The sequence below is a fragment of the Aythya marila genome, assembly GCF_965140915.1.
Source record: "Aythya marila genome assembly, chromosome: Z".
Classification (NCBI taxonomy): domain Eukaryota; kingdom Metazoa; phylum Chordata; class Aves; order Anseriformes; family Anatidae; genus Aythya; species Aythya marila.
In genome coordinates, this window is record NC_139080.1 from 8,537,489 (window position 1) to 8,555,331 (window position 17,843).

The 17,843-nt window shown below is 51.0% G+C and overlaps 1 protein-coding gene across 1 annotated transcript in view; it reads right to left on the reverse strand.

Moving 5' to 3' along the window:
• Positions 1-404: 404 nt before the first annotated feature.
• NOL6 (nucleolar protein 6) overlaps positions 405-17,843 on the reverse strand; it is a 28,688-nt gene continuing 11,249 nt past the window's right edge. Inside the window, exons 21-26 of the mRNA XM_082783319.1 lie at positions 17,422-17,519; positions 15,585-15,709; positions 15,349-15,438; positions 10,080-10,277; positions 2,065-2,166; positions 405-789 (exon numbers count right to left, since the gene is read on the reverse strand). Of these exons, the coding sequence (XP_082639445.1) occupies positions 640-789; positions 2,065-2,166; positions 10,080-10,277; positions 15,349-15,438; positions 15,585-15,709; positions 17,422-17,519 (763 nt within the window). The 3' untranslated portion in view covers positions 405-639. The remainder of the gene's footprint in view (positions 790-2,064; positions 2,167-10,079; positions 10,278-15,348; positions 15,439-15,584; positions 15,710-17,421; positions 17,520-17,843) is intronic.

Here is a 17,843-nt window from a genome sequence, read left to right on the forward strand (position 1 = left end):
TCAGGTATTTGTACACACTGGTAAGAGCCTCCTGAGCCTTCTCTTCTCCAGGCTTAATAGCCCCAGCTCTTGCAGCCTCTCCTCCTACAGGAGATGCTTCAACCCCTTTGTTATCCTCACTGTCCTTGCCTGAACTCACTCCAGTGTCCCCATCTCTTTTACTGGGAAGCCCAGCACTGGACATACGGCTCCAGATGTGCCTCACCAAAGCCAAGTAGAAAGGGAACATCTGCTCATTTTTAGACGGCTCAGTGTTTCTTTGGTTTTGCCAGCCATGAGTGTAAAAGAAGCTGCTACGAACCAGGAAACCGCCTTCCTAACACACACTCCAGACAGATTTTTCAGGCCTTGAAGTTTTCACGTGAACACTACTTTGTTTCCTATAATGAACAGGAACACTTAAAAAAATGTAACCCATTTTTATATTTTTTTCAAAATAAAAAGACATCTGCATTCTTAAAAACAATAGGTCCCATCACTTTTCTGAACAAGCCATACAAAGATAAATAGAGTCAGATGCACAGTTCTGAAATGTAAAAAGCCTAAGCCCTTTCCTAAAAGGGCTGATTTATAAAGTGGAACGGTCCTGGAGCGAACAAACCGCTTCAGGACAGGTCCTTCTTACACCTCGCAGTGGTCTCAGATAGTCCATTTCTCTGTTCGAGCTTCCACTCTTTTGACAAGGCCTTCTCCCAAAACCTCAAAGTCCTCCAGAATTGCCTCCACGTTGGGAACACAGACCAGCTCGTTGTTCATGGTTGACACCATCCTTCCTTTCATGCTGGAGACCTGCAGGACACAAACAATGTACAAATGACAGCACAAAAAAAATGTACAAATGACAGCACCTGCTGGGAGCTGCTTTGCAACCTTCGTAAGCCCCAAATAAGAGACCTAGATCTCCCTCCTGCCATCACATGCAACCCCTGTCACACCACTACACCGCTTCTTGCCACCACCACCTTATTAGAGATAATGAAGCGCACGAGTGGCCTTTCCTGTCCCTTTTAGGGTATATTCTGTAGCCACAGTCCAAAGACTGTAAGGGAGGACAAGAAATAACTGTCAGGGTATGGTGGAGATGGGAAAAGAGCACATGGACACATGCAGCCTGTGCAAACAGAGCAGACAGTATGCAAAAACACCAGGCACCACAGCGTGACCCTGGATTAAGAGCTGGCTGTGCTCTGCTCTGTTGCAGAGTGTCAGGACCTTGAGACAGAAGAGATCTTTGGCTCCACCAGGATGGGAAAAAAAAGAAGAAATACACCTCGTGTTTAATCAAGCCACGTTCAACTCAGATGCCAGCATCTCCTCCTCTCGTTTCACCACCATGAATAACTGGGTTTCACAACTGCAGCTAGGCTGAATGGCCAATGCCCCCTGGCCATGAAGAGAGGGGAGATAAATCACCCAGAGACTGACAGCAGAAAAGCCTGGGCTGCCAACTCTGAGCTGTGAGTCACCAGTTTCTCTGCGTCTTTCCTTCATAGAAAGCAGCATGAATCACTCCAGTGTGCCTCACACTTCGTTTAACCACCCTCTAGAGTTCGCCAACCCACACACTGTAGCTGGAGTACTTCCCTGTACAACAACGGGACTTGAGCACCTCAAACCTGGGCTTGCCACCCCAGCTCCTAGCAGACCAGGTGTTTCTGTTAAGAGACACCCAGAGGAATGGGACAGCCTGCTGCACACACCAAACACCTTCAGCAACGATGTACTGCCCACCTCCCAGGAGGGGACCAGGGAACAGAACCTGAAGTGGAGAGGGTTTTTTTTTGCTTTTGTTTTGTTTTGCTTTGTTTTGACCTAGTGAGCATGGTGCTAGGCTTGTCCAACAGCACATTCCCTTCTCAGCTCTGCTGATGACTTGGAGGGGGGCAGGACTGTAGCCACATCCCTGTCCTGGTTTCACCCCTTCTAAGACTGGGACAGAAGTATTAGTTCCACTTCTCAAAGGGCTTTGGGCAGATGAGAGTTAGACACAACAATTACAGAAAAAAGCCCTCCAAGCTTTCAGGTTATAAAGTCAACACGCCTTTAGCAGAGTCAAAAACTCACCTTAAAAGGCTGAGGCTGAAAGCTCAAAGGTTTCCACAACACTGCAATCACTTCCCCACCGTGCTTGTCATAGAAGAACAAGGCGAGATCACTGAAGGCATCCTGGGGAGAAAACAAAGAGGTTGTGCCAGACAGCCCAGAGGCAGCACCAGAGCCCGTCCCTCCCAGTGACACAGAGTAGCTCTGCACAAGCACGGACCAAACCTGCAACACGTCCAGTGCATTTCCAAGAAGGAAAGCAGCGTAAGGACAAGTCCTGAGTGCCTCCTGCTGCCTCGATGTGCAGAGCCTCAGTTCTGCACGCAGATCTGATTGCAAGCTACCTCTGGCTGTCCCAGAGAGGAGAAAAATCAATCATCCCCTCCCACAGGCCTGCAAGAGCACCCAGAGAATACAACCAGCTCTAGGCCTGCTGGTCCTGCCCAGCAGGCAATCCTGCCACAGAAAGTTTCACTACAAGGCAGCAAAGACAAACCCCAACCAAAGGCCTTCCTGAAGGTCAGCATCTAGAGCTCTACAATCTTGTGCAACCAGAGCATCAAAGCTCCTTTCCCCAGGACAAACACCGCACGAGCTGTCAACACCCAGCATCCCAAAAGGACACTTAGCAGAAATCTCAAGTTACACAAAGCCCTATGATGTGCAAACAAACATTTGATGGAGGCACTGAAGGAATCTGCTCTCCTTGCTGCTATGTTTCAGCAGCTGTGTCAATGAGTAACCTCTTTTGATGGTGTTGGGCAGGAGGGCTCAAAAGGAGCTTGCAAGAAGAGCTGACTGAAGCCCACAGCCTGGCTTCCCCCAAGCCCACGTGAGCTGGATTCCCAGCGCTGCAGCAGGAGTAAACACCACCACATGCAGGCAACTCCAAACCCAAAGGTCTGTCCCAAAAGCTCAGCACTCAACACGCTGGTACCTAGAGATACACATCCCAAGGGCAGCTGAGCAAGCAGCCAAGAAGCTGCTCCCTGATACCTGCTCATCATGGTGGAGGCTTGCACCAGGCAACGCACGTGCTTAATGGGCTGAGCAAAGACACCCCTGCAACACCAGTGCATGGCAAGTTTCTGCATATGGCCTTGCTAGTTTTGGAGCAACCTACTGCACGAAATGCAGTCCCTCTGCTCCCTCTTCTTCCTTCTGATGGCCAACAGGACCACGGCAACTGCATTTCCCTACTTTCCCCAGCATCATCTCTGTCATGCTCTTACGAAGAAAGGTCTCCTCTGGCATCATTGTATCATGAGGTTTTTATGATGATACGCATGGGGGGAAAAAAAAAAAATAAAGGCAAGTTTGGAAGGCACCATCTATGGACACAGCAGGATTGCAGCAGGAGGAGGGAAAAGGTGGATTGAGTTGGTATTACCACTGATCCCAGAGGGTGGGGTGGCACTCTAAGTGTAAGGAGCCGATAAGCAGGGAGGGGCAGTGTTGTCTGCAACCTTCACAACCAGATTTATGAGTTGGGACTTGAAGCAGCACGAACAGAGGGCGACACTATTAGGCCAGCAAGCAGGGAAGGTCCGGGGACCTGCCAGCTCACCCCACTGCACGGGACCTTCAAGGGGGCAAGGCTGGTCAGGGCATTACCTGGTTTTTCAAGACGGTTTGGCCACTTTCTAAAAACACACTGAGGAGGAGGCAACATGCCCTGGTGCTTCTCAGCTGAGAGCGATGGGCAATGCTCAGAGCCCGGTCACCAAGGAAGACTCCCAGTTGTGCCAGAAGGCAAATGGCAGGAGGGAAGGAAAGCTCAGCAAAGGGCAAAGCACACGGCACGATGACAGCTGATGCACAGCTCTCTGAATCAAAGGGGACCAGAGCGTGTTACAACCTGAAAAAGCCTCGTTAGTCTGCAGGGGGAGGTCTTGAGTGCCACGTGATGCTCCCTAGGAGAAAGGTATTTTTACTTCGGACAGGAACCAGAAGCATTTGCAGGAAAGGAATCCCCCCAGGCTCAGCTCATTTCCCCATAAAACCACTGCTCTGACTGATACCCAGCACCTTTTATACACCCAGGAGGGAGCAGAGGGCTGAGATGAAAACCACAGCATCCAATTCAAAACCCCAGCGAAGGGCGAGCTTCTGCTACCGTGCTGCTCCCAGCAAGGCCCACGCTTCAAGCCGGCTTCCCCAGGCTGCAGAGATGCACGTCCAGCTCTTGGGAAACTGCAGCATTAAAAGGGTCTGGTGCATTAGTCACCGTGCTTCTGTTTGTACAGAGGCTTGGGAAGTAAAAGCAAACAGAGTTCACCTCCCTTTCCACATCCCATACTCCATGCCCAGTGCCACTGGGCTTGCCTCAGCTTGCCAACACCTCCCGCAAGGGAAAGTTTGTGAGAAAATGGATAAAGGTGGGGACCACATCTGAACCCCTGCTCCCTTCCCAAGCTGCCATATCTTTGGTCACAAGTCAGCTTTAAAGGCCCAAGGAAAGCTTTCCCTGATCAGAAGGATCCTGACCACCAGCAAACCCTACACCTGGTTCCCAGTTTGTACCAGGGATCTGTATTTTGTGACCGAGAGGGGCCTCGTTACTTGGGCAAAGTGCCTGGGAGAAGATCACCCCAAGGTCTGTAGGGAGCCACCTGGGTAGAACCAAAGGGATGCAGAAAGGCAGCAAGTAAAACAATACCCTCCTCTGAAATGGGATTACTGGATTAAGCAGCTGGGGCTGAAGCACGGATTTCGCTATGAGGTAAGCACTTGCTAGTTAAGCAACTACTTTATTGTTGTTTAGGGGTGGGTTTTTTTGCCTAACCATTTATCCACCCACTTTTCCACTGTGCTTGCTTACACCTGGAGATCGGGCTCCCATTGCACCACTTCTGCTACAAAATTTGGGGAGGTCTCTGAAATAGGCCTAGCAGCTCTTCCTGGTACAATGCAGATGATGAATACTTCTGCCATTTGAACATTTACTCAGTGGTTAGAAGTATTTAAGTGCTCTCAGTGAGGGACCTGACAGTATAAAACTCTATTAAAAGCTACTTACTTCCAACAAACTACAGGTGTGGTTAATGCTTTAAAGCCTTTGTCATGCTGACACAACCTGGCCCCAATACCCACAGTATATGATACAGATGGAGCCAGCCCCCACACACAAACAAAGCAAGGAGTACTGTGAAAAGAAAAAAAAAAAAAAAAAAAAAAAAAAACACACAGGATGGGGTTGTTTCTGTATCAGAGGAGATTTAAAAGAGAAAAGAAACCTGAATGTTAGGTTTGGGATTTCCACAGTAAAATGTCTTTTAGCCCATCCACACTGTTCCACCTCCTAGCACCTCACCAGAGCCACGTGAGCATCGCCCTCCTGGGGGTTCAGGTTAGTGGCAAGTAGGTATGGCACAGTGGGGAGGGGAAAAAAAAAAACATATTGTCACCAAAACCGTACACGCACAGCCTCCTGGCTGTATCAGTAAACATGCTTCATCCACTGGTCCACCAAGCAAAAGTCCCTTCCTATGGAAGGAGGAAAGCATTCCCAACACAGAAGAAATCCAACCAAAGGCAGCCTCTGAGCTCAGCCAAGCAGCACGAGGAACAGATGCTTTGATACACAGCAGTGTGCACACACGCACCCCGACCCTGGGCACTGTGGTAAGGGTCATGAAGCTGCTCTGCAGGTGTAAAAGCAGGGAATTTCCTGCCACTTCTGCATAGATCCAGACAGAAATGCTTCCTCTGTGCCACAAAAACCAAAGCTTTTCCATTTTGTCTTCTGAAAGATGCTGCAGGAGGAGTTAGGCCAGTCAAAGCAGGAAGGGAGCCATCTGACCTGAAAACATTTCCCCAGTTCCAGCTACATCCCATAACCACAACTTGCATGCTGTAAGAGACAAGAACTTTTAGTATCATTAATTCCTTCTCAGCATGCACTAGCAAGACACACATTCCTACACTGCGGGACAAAAGGAAGGAAAGGGCTGTAAGTCTTCCAGGTAGGTCTTGTCCAAAGGTGCAGTACAACACATTTAGAGGAAGTACCTGCTTTAGAGGAAGGTTGGTTTTTTTTGGAAAGCAGGAAACATACTCGTGCTTGTCCAAACAGGAAAGATCTCCTCTGTATAAGATGAAATGAGCTCTTTAACAGGTATATGCAACCAGAGAAAGCTAAATCTCAAAGAGAGAGTGGTTCATATCCAGTGAGACCAAAGACCTTGCAAAAAAAGTCTTAATAGCCATTACAGACACACAGACTGAGAGGGCTCAGGCAGGCTCCCTCAACTTTCCCTTCCATGAAAGAACAGCTCTAGACCTTTGCAAGACAATCAGAGCTTCATGGCTTCAGGACACGAGAGATCCTCAGGCTTCGTGAGCTGCAGAATGGATGCAGATGGACATAAGCATCGCCACTGGGTTCACTGGATGCAGGCAGGAAGACCTTCCCTTGAGGAACAGAGACCCAAGCCACCCTGGAGCATGAGCTGTGCTGACTGACACAGCTACGCCACATTCCCAGCAAAGGGAGCAGAACTGCACCCACTGCTTGATGGCAGCCACGACTCAAACCTGCAGTCGTGATGGGGAACCTCAGCTGAGTCACTTAAGGTTGATTTAGTCTTGCTGGAGAATCCCCGAGGACCTGACCCAGGGATTGTTCACCAAGGTGCTTGGGACAGTTGGCACTGGGGAGCCTGGTTCCAGGCTGAGGCGCAAGGGAAGCCCTCTTTGTGGAATGTCTGGCACCTGCTTTCCTTCAAAAGCATCTGTCTGCAAAGCCTTTTCATCTGGACCAACTCCCAGAACAGGCCTTTTCCATCAGATCTGTCCTGGAATTTAAGGATTCACTGTCTGAATGCCATGACCAGCCTTTCATCTTTACCCAGAGCCTCTCAGGCACCAGATCAACTCAATCAGACCAGTTCCTGTAGCACATCTCCTTGAAGGAGGAAAAATTAAAGCAGTCAGGACTTAGCACCTCCCCTCCTTTTATTCTTTTATTTTCTCCTACTGGGGGAAGGCATGCAGCAACCTTCCAGCTCCAGAGCACTCCTGCCTTGCCTACCCATTTGATTTGAGAACAACAGGGCATCTCTCAGTGCAAACAGGTTGGGCAGGACAGAAGTGGGTGCCCTGGTTACTGAGCCAAGGTCACTGGATACTCCCTGTCCCTCTCAGCTCAATAGCATGCCCAGACGCTTAAAAATCTGACCTTTTCGGAGCTTGCCACATTAAAAGGTATTTCTTTTCTGCCCATAAAAAGAAAACAAAATCCCACAGCATCGCTGCATGGCAGATGTCTCCCTCTGTTGCTGTAAAACCACCACGGCTACAACCCTGTTGCTCAATTCTGTGGTTTATGCTATTAAGGCAGAGCAAATTACTCTGAGTCAAAGCCAGCCACTTCTGTGTCCAAAGGCGTTCTCATCCAAAAATCTTCTGTAAGGATTTGCTGCTGCCACACTCCTTTCCAGTACCAACATCTTACTGCATTTGGATCTGCCCCAGGGCTCCCAGCCTGCAGGACAAGGAGCTGAATGCTGCTTTGAGCAGTAAAAACCAGAGGAGGGAGAACACAAGGATGCTGGAGGGGCTACCAACTGCAACCAGGTGAAAGCACGGCAAAGGCCGTGCATCAGGACCCCAAGACACGGGGCTGGATGATTACTGGTGGGGTAAATTTTATCGACAGCTCTGCATCACCTGCTTGGTGGTGTCCATGAGGTGCAAAGTCTGCTTTTGAGGCCTTCTGACATGGCTGAGCAATCCGTGAGCAAAGGTGCCCAGAAGCAACTCCTTCACATGCAGCTGTTACCTCTGATTTTTCCAGGAAAAATACTTGTTTACCCAGAGATATTCATCAGTCCTTTCAGATCTGCCTGTTACTGACCTGGAAGCTACAAGAGCCAAGTGTGCTGGTACTGCAGGACACCTCCCACATGATACCCACAGGGGAAACACAGCCATACCTACCTCAGAGCCTTCAACAGCAGGAAATGTCCCCCAGAAAAGGCTGCCGAGGCAGATTCCAGGCTCCCTACTCCCAAGCTTGCTCTTTTGAGAAACCTGTGACCAGCTCCTGCTCTGCTCCCTCCCAGGCACCCTCAGGCCAAAAAAAGAAAGAGATACTGACTGCGTGCTCCTCTTTGGGAGCATTACACTGCTTCCAACAAGGCAAGGTGACCTTTGCATGTACACACATTTCTTTGCTGGAGTGTTGGTATACTGGATTTATGGCTGGCTGTAATTTGTAACCCAAACCAAACCTTATTCCAAGTCTAGTGTTACCTGTAGTAGAGAAAACAGGCAGTAGAAATTCAGACAGTTTGGATGTCGTAATTGAGTGGATCAATTAGGTCAATTCCTTAGGATAATTAAAACTGCTTTCCAGGAAAGATCTGCACTCTTCTCTTCTAAAGTCATTGCTGTCATCTCTTTGAAGACAGTAAGTTGAGCAGAAGCACAAGAAAGTGCTTTTACTGCAACACACCCTGATGAGTTTCCTGACAAGTGCCTCATTACACTGCCAGATTTGCTGCAGGTCTGTTGACAGCCTCCCCAGGGAACCTGCTTTCCCCACTGGCTCTTCCAGGGGTCTCCAACTCCCCTTCAAGTAAGAAGTCAGCCTCTTGCCAGGTCTCCACAAGAGTCACTTAGACCTGACCTCTCTGGAGATGCAGCAGCTCTGGCCCCATGCACACAGGCATCTCCAGCATCTTGGCAGCTGCTGAAAGACTCCATTCAGCTCTAATCCTCCCTTCCAGCATGGGCTGGAGAAAGATTTCAGGCTTAAACTCCATTTCCTACCAGGGATATGCCTTGTGTCCAGGTTTCATAGTGGCAGGTCAAACCCTAGTTGTTTAGAGAACAAAGAGGAGCCTGCCCTGAGATTCCATCTCAGATCCAGACATCAGCAGAGAGACTGAAATGCTAAGTTGTTCCCAGTCATTGGGCTTTCTCGTGCAGGGTATTCCTCCCCCTCCATCTCACACGTCCTGGACCCCAACAAGTCTCCCAGTGGTCTCTGCAATCTGCCTGGGGGACTTGCAGCTTCTCAACCACTTTCCTTCCCAGAAGCAGGAGACCTCCCACCCTGCACTGGGCACCTCCTTTCCCTCTCCTCCCCATCCTTCCAGGCAAATGAGCAGTGCCACTTACAGGAGAACTGGGGGTGGATTTTGATGTCTTACTCGAGGTATCTTTGAATTGAGGACCTGCCTTCCAGGAAGCTGCCCCTAGCACAGTTGCCATGGTGGACCAAGGAATCAACACACATTGCAACAGGGGAAATGTCATTCAGGTATTAGGAAATAAACTTTCACAATAGCAATGATCAAACATTGAGACAAAAGCACAAGAATGAAGGAAATTTCCATCCCTGGAGATATCAGCATTCAACAGGACTGGGCTCTGCACAGCCTTCTCTAATGTCCAAGCTGCATCAGCTCCGAGGGGGAAACAGGACCAGAGATCTGCACAGCACCTTCTTTACAAAGCAAGTTTATGGTTCCTGTGTTCTAATACTGCTTCCTAGTACTGCCTCTGTGGGCAGGAGATCACTTGAGAGTCAAGCCAGTTTTTGATGAAAGGGCATCTCTGCCCCTCATCTCCACACAATAATTTATTCAGCTACTGCAAGCACAGCCAGAAAGCCCCAAAAAGGCAGAGGCTGCACATCTGCTGCCCAGATGTCACGTGGATCCCACTGCCACCCAGCTCCTGGTGTTTCACCCCAGCTTGCTGAGATTTTGGCACAACCAGATGGTGGAAGAGCACTGGGCTGATGACTTTTGGATACTCGTGTTCTTTGTTTACCCACTTTACTAAACTTTCCCTGCCATCACATGAGGACCAGCCCCAGAGAAACAAATCTGTGGCCAGCATTTGGCCTCAATGTTGCATGCACCTGTTGGCAGCAGCTTCACTGGGCAGCCAGTGCCGGTGCCTCACCAACCCCTGAGTAAAGAATGTCTTCCTAAAAATCTAAATCTACCCTCACCTGCAACAGCAGGCACTTAATGACCTGAATTAATGACAGACAACCCCCTGCAGCTCCCCAAAGGACTTACCCTCAGCTCCTGGAGGTAGCACTGTACAGGGTCGTAATCCACCACAGGAAAGAGGACATTCGCTCCCGCGCTGTTCTTCACCACCCCCCGGGAGAACGACTTCACCGGCCGGTCCACGCCCTCCAGGTGCCGAGGAATCTGGTTGGAGTTCAGGTGGATGAGGACATCGTAGAGATCCAAGGGAGGGCGGAAGGCGATCTGCATGGAAGAAAAAAAACACCAAACGTAGGGCACAGGCAAGCAGCAGATGTAAAAGATTTCCCAAGTCAATGTTTGTATTTCATCCCCTTCTCCTTAAAGCAGCAAAATCAAAGCTGTAACCAGGATGTTGTCAAGAGCAAGGTGGCAGCACCTGTGGCCATCTCCTGGTGGACAGGCTACGTGCTCCCTGCAGCAGGAAGGATGCACCTGACTGCTGCAGCCCAAGTGTCCAGCAAGCTAAGCCCCCTGCCAAGGGAGCTGCTCCCTACTCACAGCAGACACCCAGCCTGCAGGGCTGCCTTTTCTACCCCACTGAGTTCCCAGGTCTGCAGAAAAAGCTAACTGGTGTCCCTGTGACTAAGGGACAGGCCCTAGAGAAGAGCTTTCCAGGGGGCAAGGTGGTTCCCTCCAGCTACAGTCACAGACCCTGTGAAGGAGGGAGTCAAAAAAAACCCAGGGGACACAAGGAGCTGCAGGACAGCCCCGTCTGTCCAGGAGGTTGTCCCAAAGGGCAGCAGCATCTTCCAGCAAGCAGAGGATGAGAACAGACCCCATTAATGGAAGAGAACAATCCCAGACACAAATATTTGGGCAGGAGGGATCAGGCACTCTGGATGCAATTGTATTCAAATGGAAAACTTAAAACTGCCTGTACATTTTTGTGGAGTAAATGACATGGGGACACAAACAGAGCCACTGGACACTGCTCAGCACAGCGCTGTCAGAAAACCCACTGCCTGGGGCTGGCTTATAGCCAGGCCAAGGAACACACACAAACAACACCAGTGACCAGCATCAAATCCCAGCCCTAATCCACTCAGAGCTGCCTTTCCACCCAGATGACGCCCGTGGCTTATTGTATCCCTGTGAGAGCACAGACAGAGCTCACAAACCCATCTCTGCATCCACAGAAGAAGAGGCACATCCCCAAGTGACCCAAATATAAATGCAAATTAAAAAAAAAAAAAAAAAACCCACTGGCAGACATGTGAGAAGCAACTCCAAGTTGCCTCAGCAAGTTTTCTCCCCTCCTCCCAGCCCCACATTTTGTTTACCAAAAGGTTAGCAGCTCTGGAAACGCTGTCACAAATTTATCCCTAAGGAAAATGAAGGACAGCTGTACAGGCCAGAGGGAGGAGAAAGAATTTTGCTGCAACAAACAAGAGGAACTGGGTGGGAAGGAGGACCAGGGAGGTCAAGTTGAAGGGTTAGGAGGATGCTATGGACATGCAACAGCTTCTTTTGGGAGCTACAGCCCTCCAGCTCACCTCAAACCTGCAGTTTTGATCACAGGTCCCCATTGCAACTGCAGCACACCAGGCACTTCTCACCCATACAGCCTCCTCCTCCTCTTCCTCGCCCCATCACACCAGGGCTCAGACATCCAGCCCCAAGCCAAGCCCAGCCCCAGGGCAGCTCAGACCCACCCCAGCACAGCCTAACCCCAGCCTAACGTAAACTTGGCCAAGCTGCCACCCAAAATAAGGCTTTGGGCCTGACCAGAGGCTGCAGGGACACCTCTCCCTACCTCTGGGTTGTTTTTATTTCTCAGCTCGATTCACCCCAGGACACCTGACAAGCAGCAGGTGGCTGGGGTGAGCCTGAGCCAGGGAAGCAGCATTCCCCTCAGACTTCTCTCAAGTCCACTTCCCAGCCTCCAAGCAAACGATGCCATCCGAATGGCAGCACTGCTTTGTTTCACCACACACGGCTCCCCAGGTAAGGGCTGCCTGAAAACAGCTGTTTTCAGCTGGCCTGGGAGCATTCACACAACAAAGCAGTGAGATCAGCAAAGACAAAATCATTTTACAGCCCCTGTAGCAGGCACTGTCCCCATGCAAGTAGATCTCACCTCTGTAATACTTCCAGCAAAAAACACAGCAGAAGTGAAAGCCACGTCAAAAAGTCTTTTTCACTGCCTGAACAGGAAAAAAAAAAAAACCCTCCAGAATGTGACTCTGTCATAACTAACCACTGCTTGGCTTTTCAAGTCCTCTCAGCTTCAGCTGCCTAAGCTAGGACTCGGCACGCCAGAACAAGCTCCCCTCAGAGGCTGACATACCTCCCTCCAAAGGGCAGGTAAGTGCGCCTGGATCCCCCCTCATCCATTTGAGTAAATGATGTTTTAACCTAACAAACAAAAACACAGAAAATGAAGCGGGATAAGAAGTGTATGGCCTTTCTCCTCCACTCAAATTAAAACAAAGCCTTCCTGAAGCAGCTGCTGGTGTCCTACCAAAACCTTCACCACCCTGGGGTCAGTCAGACTCAAGTGTAGAAGCCAAAGCCTCCTAGAGGTGCTGCTGGATGTCACTGGAAGACCAGGAATTTCTGCCTTTTATTTTATTTTTTTTGTAAATAGCAAGTTTATTTCCTTCTTCACAGGCTATGGCTGAAGCTCTGCTCACCACAGGCCAGCCCCCTTCCCTGGCACAGAGGGCCCAGCAGCTACAGAGGATCTGCAGAGGGAGCTGGAAGGGCTGCAGCTCCCTCCATCCCCAACAGCACTTGACTCTCAGAGAAGCTGCGTATTTTACCCTGAGCAGTTTAACCAGGCACAAAGCCTGATGTTAAAAGCCCAGTGTTTGGAATAAGGAACTCTATATGCAGGGGCTGCAGCTGGGAGGGGGAGGAAGATGGAATAAACGTGCCTGTGCTTCCCAGGACACTCCCGTACAGCCAAGCTGGCAGGTGAAGGAGGGAGGGAGCTTTGTGGGGTTTGTCATTCAATTCACATCAGACAGTTTGCAGCTCGAGAAGAGAGTGAGCAGCCTCCCCTCATAGTGGGATTAAGTGGTGTGGCCACAGTGAAAGCACGAGCCAGTGGTAGAGCCAGGGACTGACTCTAAGCCACTCCAGCTCTCAGCCCCCTCAAAAACTTTTCCCTCAAGCCCCTCTGCTCTCCTCAGGAACTGGTAACCCAACCTGGGCCCAAAGCAAGTCCCTACATGCATGGGGGTTCAGGACACCCTGCTGACATCCTACATGCAAGAAAATAAAGTGTCACTCTTGTGGCTGGAGAAGGGCCACAGCATCATCAGTGGCATCATACTCACTGTTGAACTGGAAACACTACACTGGACATGTCCACTTCCCAGCCAGGCCAAAACCTCTTTTCTCCCCTCATTTACCATCACTCACACACCACGTTTTCCATAGTACAGGGAGTGCTGCAGATAAACCCATCTTTTCAAAGGCACTGGGAGCCAGCAGGTTTGTTTCCTTCAGTAATAAATAATAATGCAAGGAACAAGAAGCTACTAGCACGGGCTTCCCCCCAAGGGGCTGCTCAGAGACACCCACCCCTGTCCTGGGAATGTGACCAAAATAGACGTTAGATCCCATAAAGATACACAAAGGCTGCCAAAATATCACAGCTGGCCATAATGCTAATTCCAGAGAGGGAACACAGAGGAACAACAAGACGGTCCAGGCAAATCTAGGTGGAAAGCAGCATAAGGATGAACACAAGCCTGAAATAAACCAGCCCTGCAGCTTCCCCTCTCAATCACTACAGGAAACATCCCCACCAAGGCTGCACCCCATCCCCGCAGCCTCAGCCCTGACCCTTCTTAGCCTCCAGCTCAAGTACAGGCTGTCTCCCCCAGGACAGACAGACAGACAGCATCCCGAGGTCCCTGTCCCTGCTGTGCAGGAGCAGGAGGTCCCACCCATCCCACCCGGGAGCAAAGTGGCAGGCAGCTGTGGAATCACGCTGAGGACAGCCAATAATCACCCTATCACACAACATCCTGGATCCTTTTCAAGCTGGATTTGGCCTGGCCCTGACACGGAAAGGAAGAGTAGTTACCGGCTGTTCTGCCTGTTATCATCTTCCTCTTCCTCCGTCCCACAATGGGCTCCCAAAAGGAGCAGATGGCGCAGTTACGTGGCTCAGGGAGTGTGGAAAGGCTCTGCGCAGCTCATCACTAGAAAGCAGCGCATCCCTTGGATGCGAGGAACGTAGCTGTACCCTGAGGCAAGCCTCTGCTCTGCTGCCCTCGTCCCTTTATGCCATCATCTCTCCTGACCTGTCGGGTTCAATGAAAAAGGCTCCCAGAGCATCCCAAATGCCCAGGAGGGTCAGCAGCAAAAAAGGATGTGGAAAGGAGCAGGATGCAGCTCTGAGCCCTGCCCCTAACTGCCACACAAGGGTCTCCTCCGACCAGCTGCCTCCTCGTGTCACTGCCATCCCCCACGGGGAAGGGTCCAACTGCAACAGCACCAGCAGCCAGGGGAGGAGGTAAAACAAGCGAAGCCATTCATGGTTCTTGGCCAGCACCTGCCACCCTTAAACACGGCACAGCGCTGCCAAAATCAGCAGCACTTAGCCCAGCAGCCCTTCACACCTCCTCTGCAGCTTTACGGGCAAAATCAAGGGTTCCTGTTTTATAAATGAGGGCACTAACACACCTGGAAGAAGTGGAAGAAAACACGATTTCCACATCTCAGCTTGCTCCCTACGCAGAGAAGACGCAATGACTTGGATTTCATTGCTGCTGAAGGACCACAGTCCGGGTACACAGAGGAGCCTGACTTTTCCTCCCCTTCACTCTCTAATCTTTTCTAAATGGAAGTAGAACCTGGGACACTTCACACTGAGACAGTCTGAAACGCTGCTAGGTGGATTTTCCCAGAGGTCTTCCCTCACACCACTTCCTATTCTCCACCCCAACAGCTCAGACCAGCTTGATTCCAATTCCTCCCCCATTGTCAAGACACCAGCAAGCTCACCCAAACCTAAATGCCATCAGAAGAAGTCCTGCAACAGTGTCTGCTGCCAACCTCTGCTAAGGTTAAACCAGAAGGGTCAAGGCTGGGAAGAAGCAAATGATGTTTTGCAAAGCCCCAGGGCATGTTAGGAGCCAGGATGAGCCGTTCCCCCATTGCAGGAGATGGGGAGAGTTTGGGAGCTCAGGCTGTGCACACATGCCTGCACACAGGGGCAGGACTGGAGGGGGCAGCCTCCAGCCCACATGATGTTGGCTGGAGCTTCTCCATGTCCAGCTCCTCTCCCATCTGCTTTGCCAGAACCCAAAAACCCTCGTGTGGGGCCCCAAGGGGTTACCTTCACGTCCTGGCTGCCGAGCGGGTCCATGAGCTGCTCCTCCAGGGTTCGGAGAGACTCTGCGGCCAGCACGAGAAGGCGCTGCAGGATCTGGGGAGGAAAAAGAGCTTTAGGGTAAAACTCCTGGATGCAGGGGGAACCCCAGCCACCCACAGGGCTGGCGGAGCTCCCCCCAACACCAGGAGCAGGGAAATGCCCCAGACACCACGAGGCACAGATCTGGAGCCCCAGCTCACCTGTGCTGAGGGTTGCTCTCGTGTCCACACCGAGCTCCACTGGTCTTTAGGGGTGGCGATGAACATGACGGGGAGGCGAGAGCGAGCAGCCATGAACTTGTTCCTGATCTCTGTGCAGTCGGCGTCTGCAGAGGGCAGGCAGCTGGGTGAGATGCTCTGCTGCACCCACAGCCCTCCACCAGCCCCCGTGCCCGTGTATCACAGTCCAGAAAAGGGTGGTGCAACGTGCTTTTAACCTTTCCTGCCCTCTGATCCCAACTCCAGACCTCAGCGCCCTGCAGACCTTGCGAAACGAGCTGCAGAGGGATGTGCTGCTGACCGTGGAGTGTGTGTAGAAGCACGAAGGAAAAATTACAGCTATTTACATAGAGACAGGAGGCCACTGAAGAGAAGAATTCTCTAGGTCACCTTTCCTCCCCCACAGCCCCACTACCAGACAGATTTTTTTAGTTTTCAATGAGCCTGTTTTTCCTTGCAAGCCCAGCCTGGGTACTTCCCAGCACATTTTAAACTAGGAACAGGGTATTTGCTCTTTTTTCTCATCTGCTAAACAGAAAGCGTGCTGACACCCAACTGGGTGCATCTCCCCAGCTCTCAGCATGCTGCTGGCCAGAGGTGGTGGGGCACACAATCTCTCCACATATAAAACCAGGGCGTGCTATGAGGGTGGCTGCAGCCCAGGAAGGTTTGGAGGTGGTGAGCCCAGCAGTGCAGCTGTCTTCTGTCCCTTCCCACCGTGCCTTGGCCCTGCTCTGCTGCCATACAGAGCCAGATGATCCTGGGGCTGAGCCCCACCAGTGGTTCTGCAGGGAAAGCAGTGGGTGGCTCTCACCAAGCCCTCCAGGACAGAGGACAGACCTCCCCAGCAGAGAAACAAGCACCAATGAATACTGCCAGTGGCTGGGAGGGGAGCATCAGCTCCGCACTTGCTCTGATCTTGTGCTTCCCTCTGCATCTGCCAACAGGGAATTTTGGAGACAGGACGCAGGGCTGGGTGGACCTTAGCTCTGAATTCATCCAGGCGCTCTCACGTGGGCCCAGACACAGCTCAAGCTGCAGTCGCTGGGAGCTCACGTCATAAGCTAACAAGAGAGTTTGCACCTGAAGAGTCTTCTGCTTTGTTTCTAAATGGAAAAAGCAGCTCTTTGGCCAAAAACACTTCCCATTTTGTTCATTAAAAGAAGCCGGAGTGCAGAAAAATACCAGTTTCAAAAACCCATTCTCCCAAAAAAGAGAAAACTGGAGGAGTGCTGAAACCCACAGAAACAGCTGCTCCCTCCATGAGCCTGCCCACACTCCCAAGCAGCTTTTCCTTCTCTTATAAATCAGCTTTAAACACTAACTGTTGCTCTCCCACCCACCCTGGCACCCCAACAAAGATAAGGCAATCCCATGGTCTCTTCTGGCTCACACGAAGAGACAGCTGGTACCTAAAAGATGATCAACAGACAAAATAATAAGAGCGTAGGGCATAGGTCCACTTGGATGTGCCAAAATGTTCCTTTGGAAACCAGAGACATTTACCAGGAAATCCTCAAAGCTCAAGAGATAACAAACAGTAGAGGACTGCAACCCTTTTTCTTTGTGTGTCTCACAGATGGGAACCAGCAGATAGCCCCTGTGATGTAGGCTGCTCAGTGGGGCTCTCAAAGCCACAACCCAACTCCAAAGCCAGGTTAAACCCAGCAGAAGAGGAAATGGATAGAAAATCTCCATGTTCCATGCAGAAACCTGGGAGTACTCACATATCCAAAAACCCAGGGGCTGCCCAAAGGAGGGCTCAGCACCCTCACACCACAGCTTTCCCACAGCCCCGGCCCACGTGCTGCCCGCTCACCTGTGAGGCCGGCATTCAGGTTGACGATGAGGGGGTTGTTGTTCCAGTCAAAGGTCACCAGCAGGTTGAGGAAGCGCAGAAACCCCACCTGGGGAGAGCTGCAGACAAGACAAAAAACAGTTCAACACTGGTATTTGCTCCCCCGGCCTGGCAGCTTGGCAGGAACAGGGTTTGGAAGTGATTTAGTGGTGCCCAGGCCACACGTAGCCCAGGAAGGGATGCTCAAGGTGAGAGTATGAGGTGCTTCCCCTTCTCCAGGGCCCTGAGGAAAGTCTTCCCCCTTTGTTCCTCCCTCTCCACACAAAAGAAACCAAGAGAAATTGAGACACTGTCCCTGCATCTCCCAAAACATGGACAGGTGGGAATGGAGCAGGGGGTGAACCAGAGGCAGGGCTGCTCCCATCTCCAGGGCAGCTCTGTAC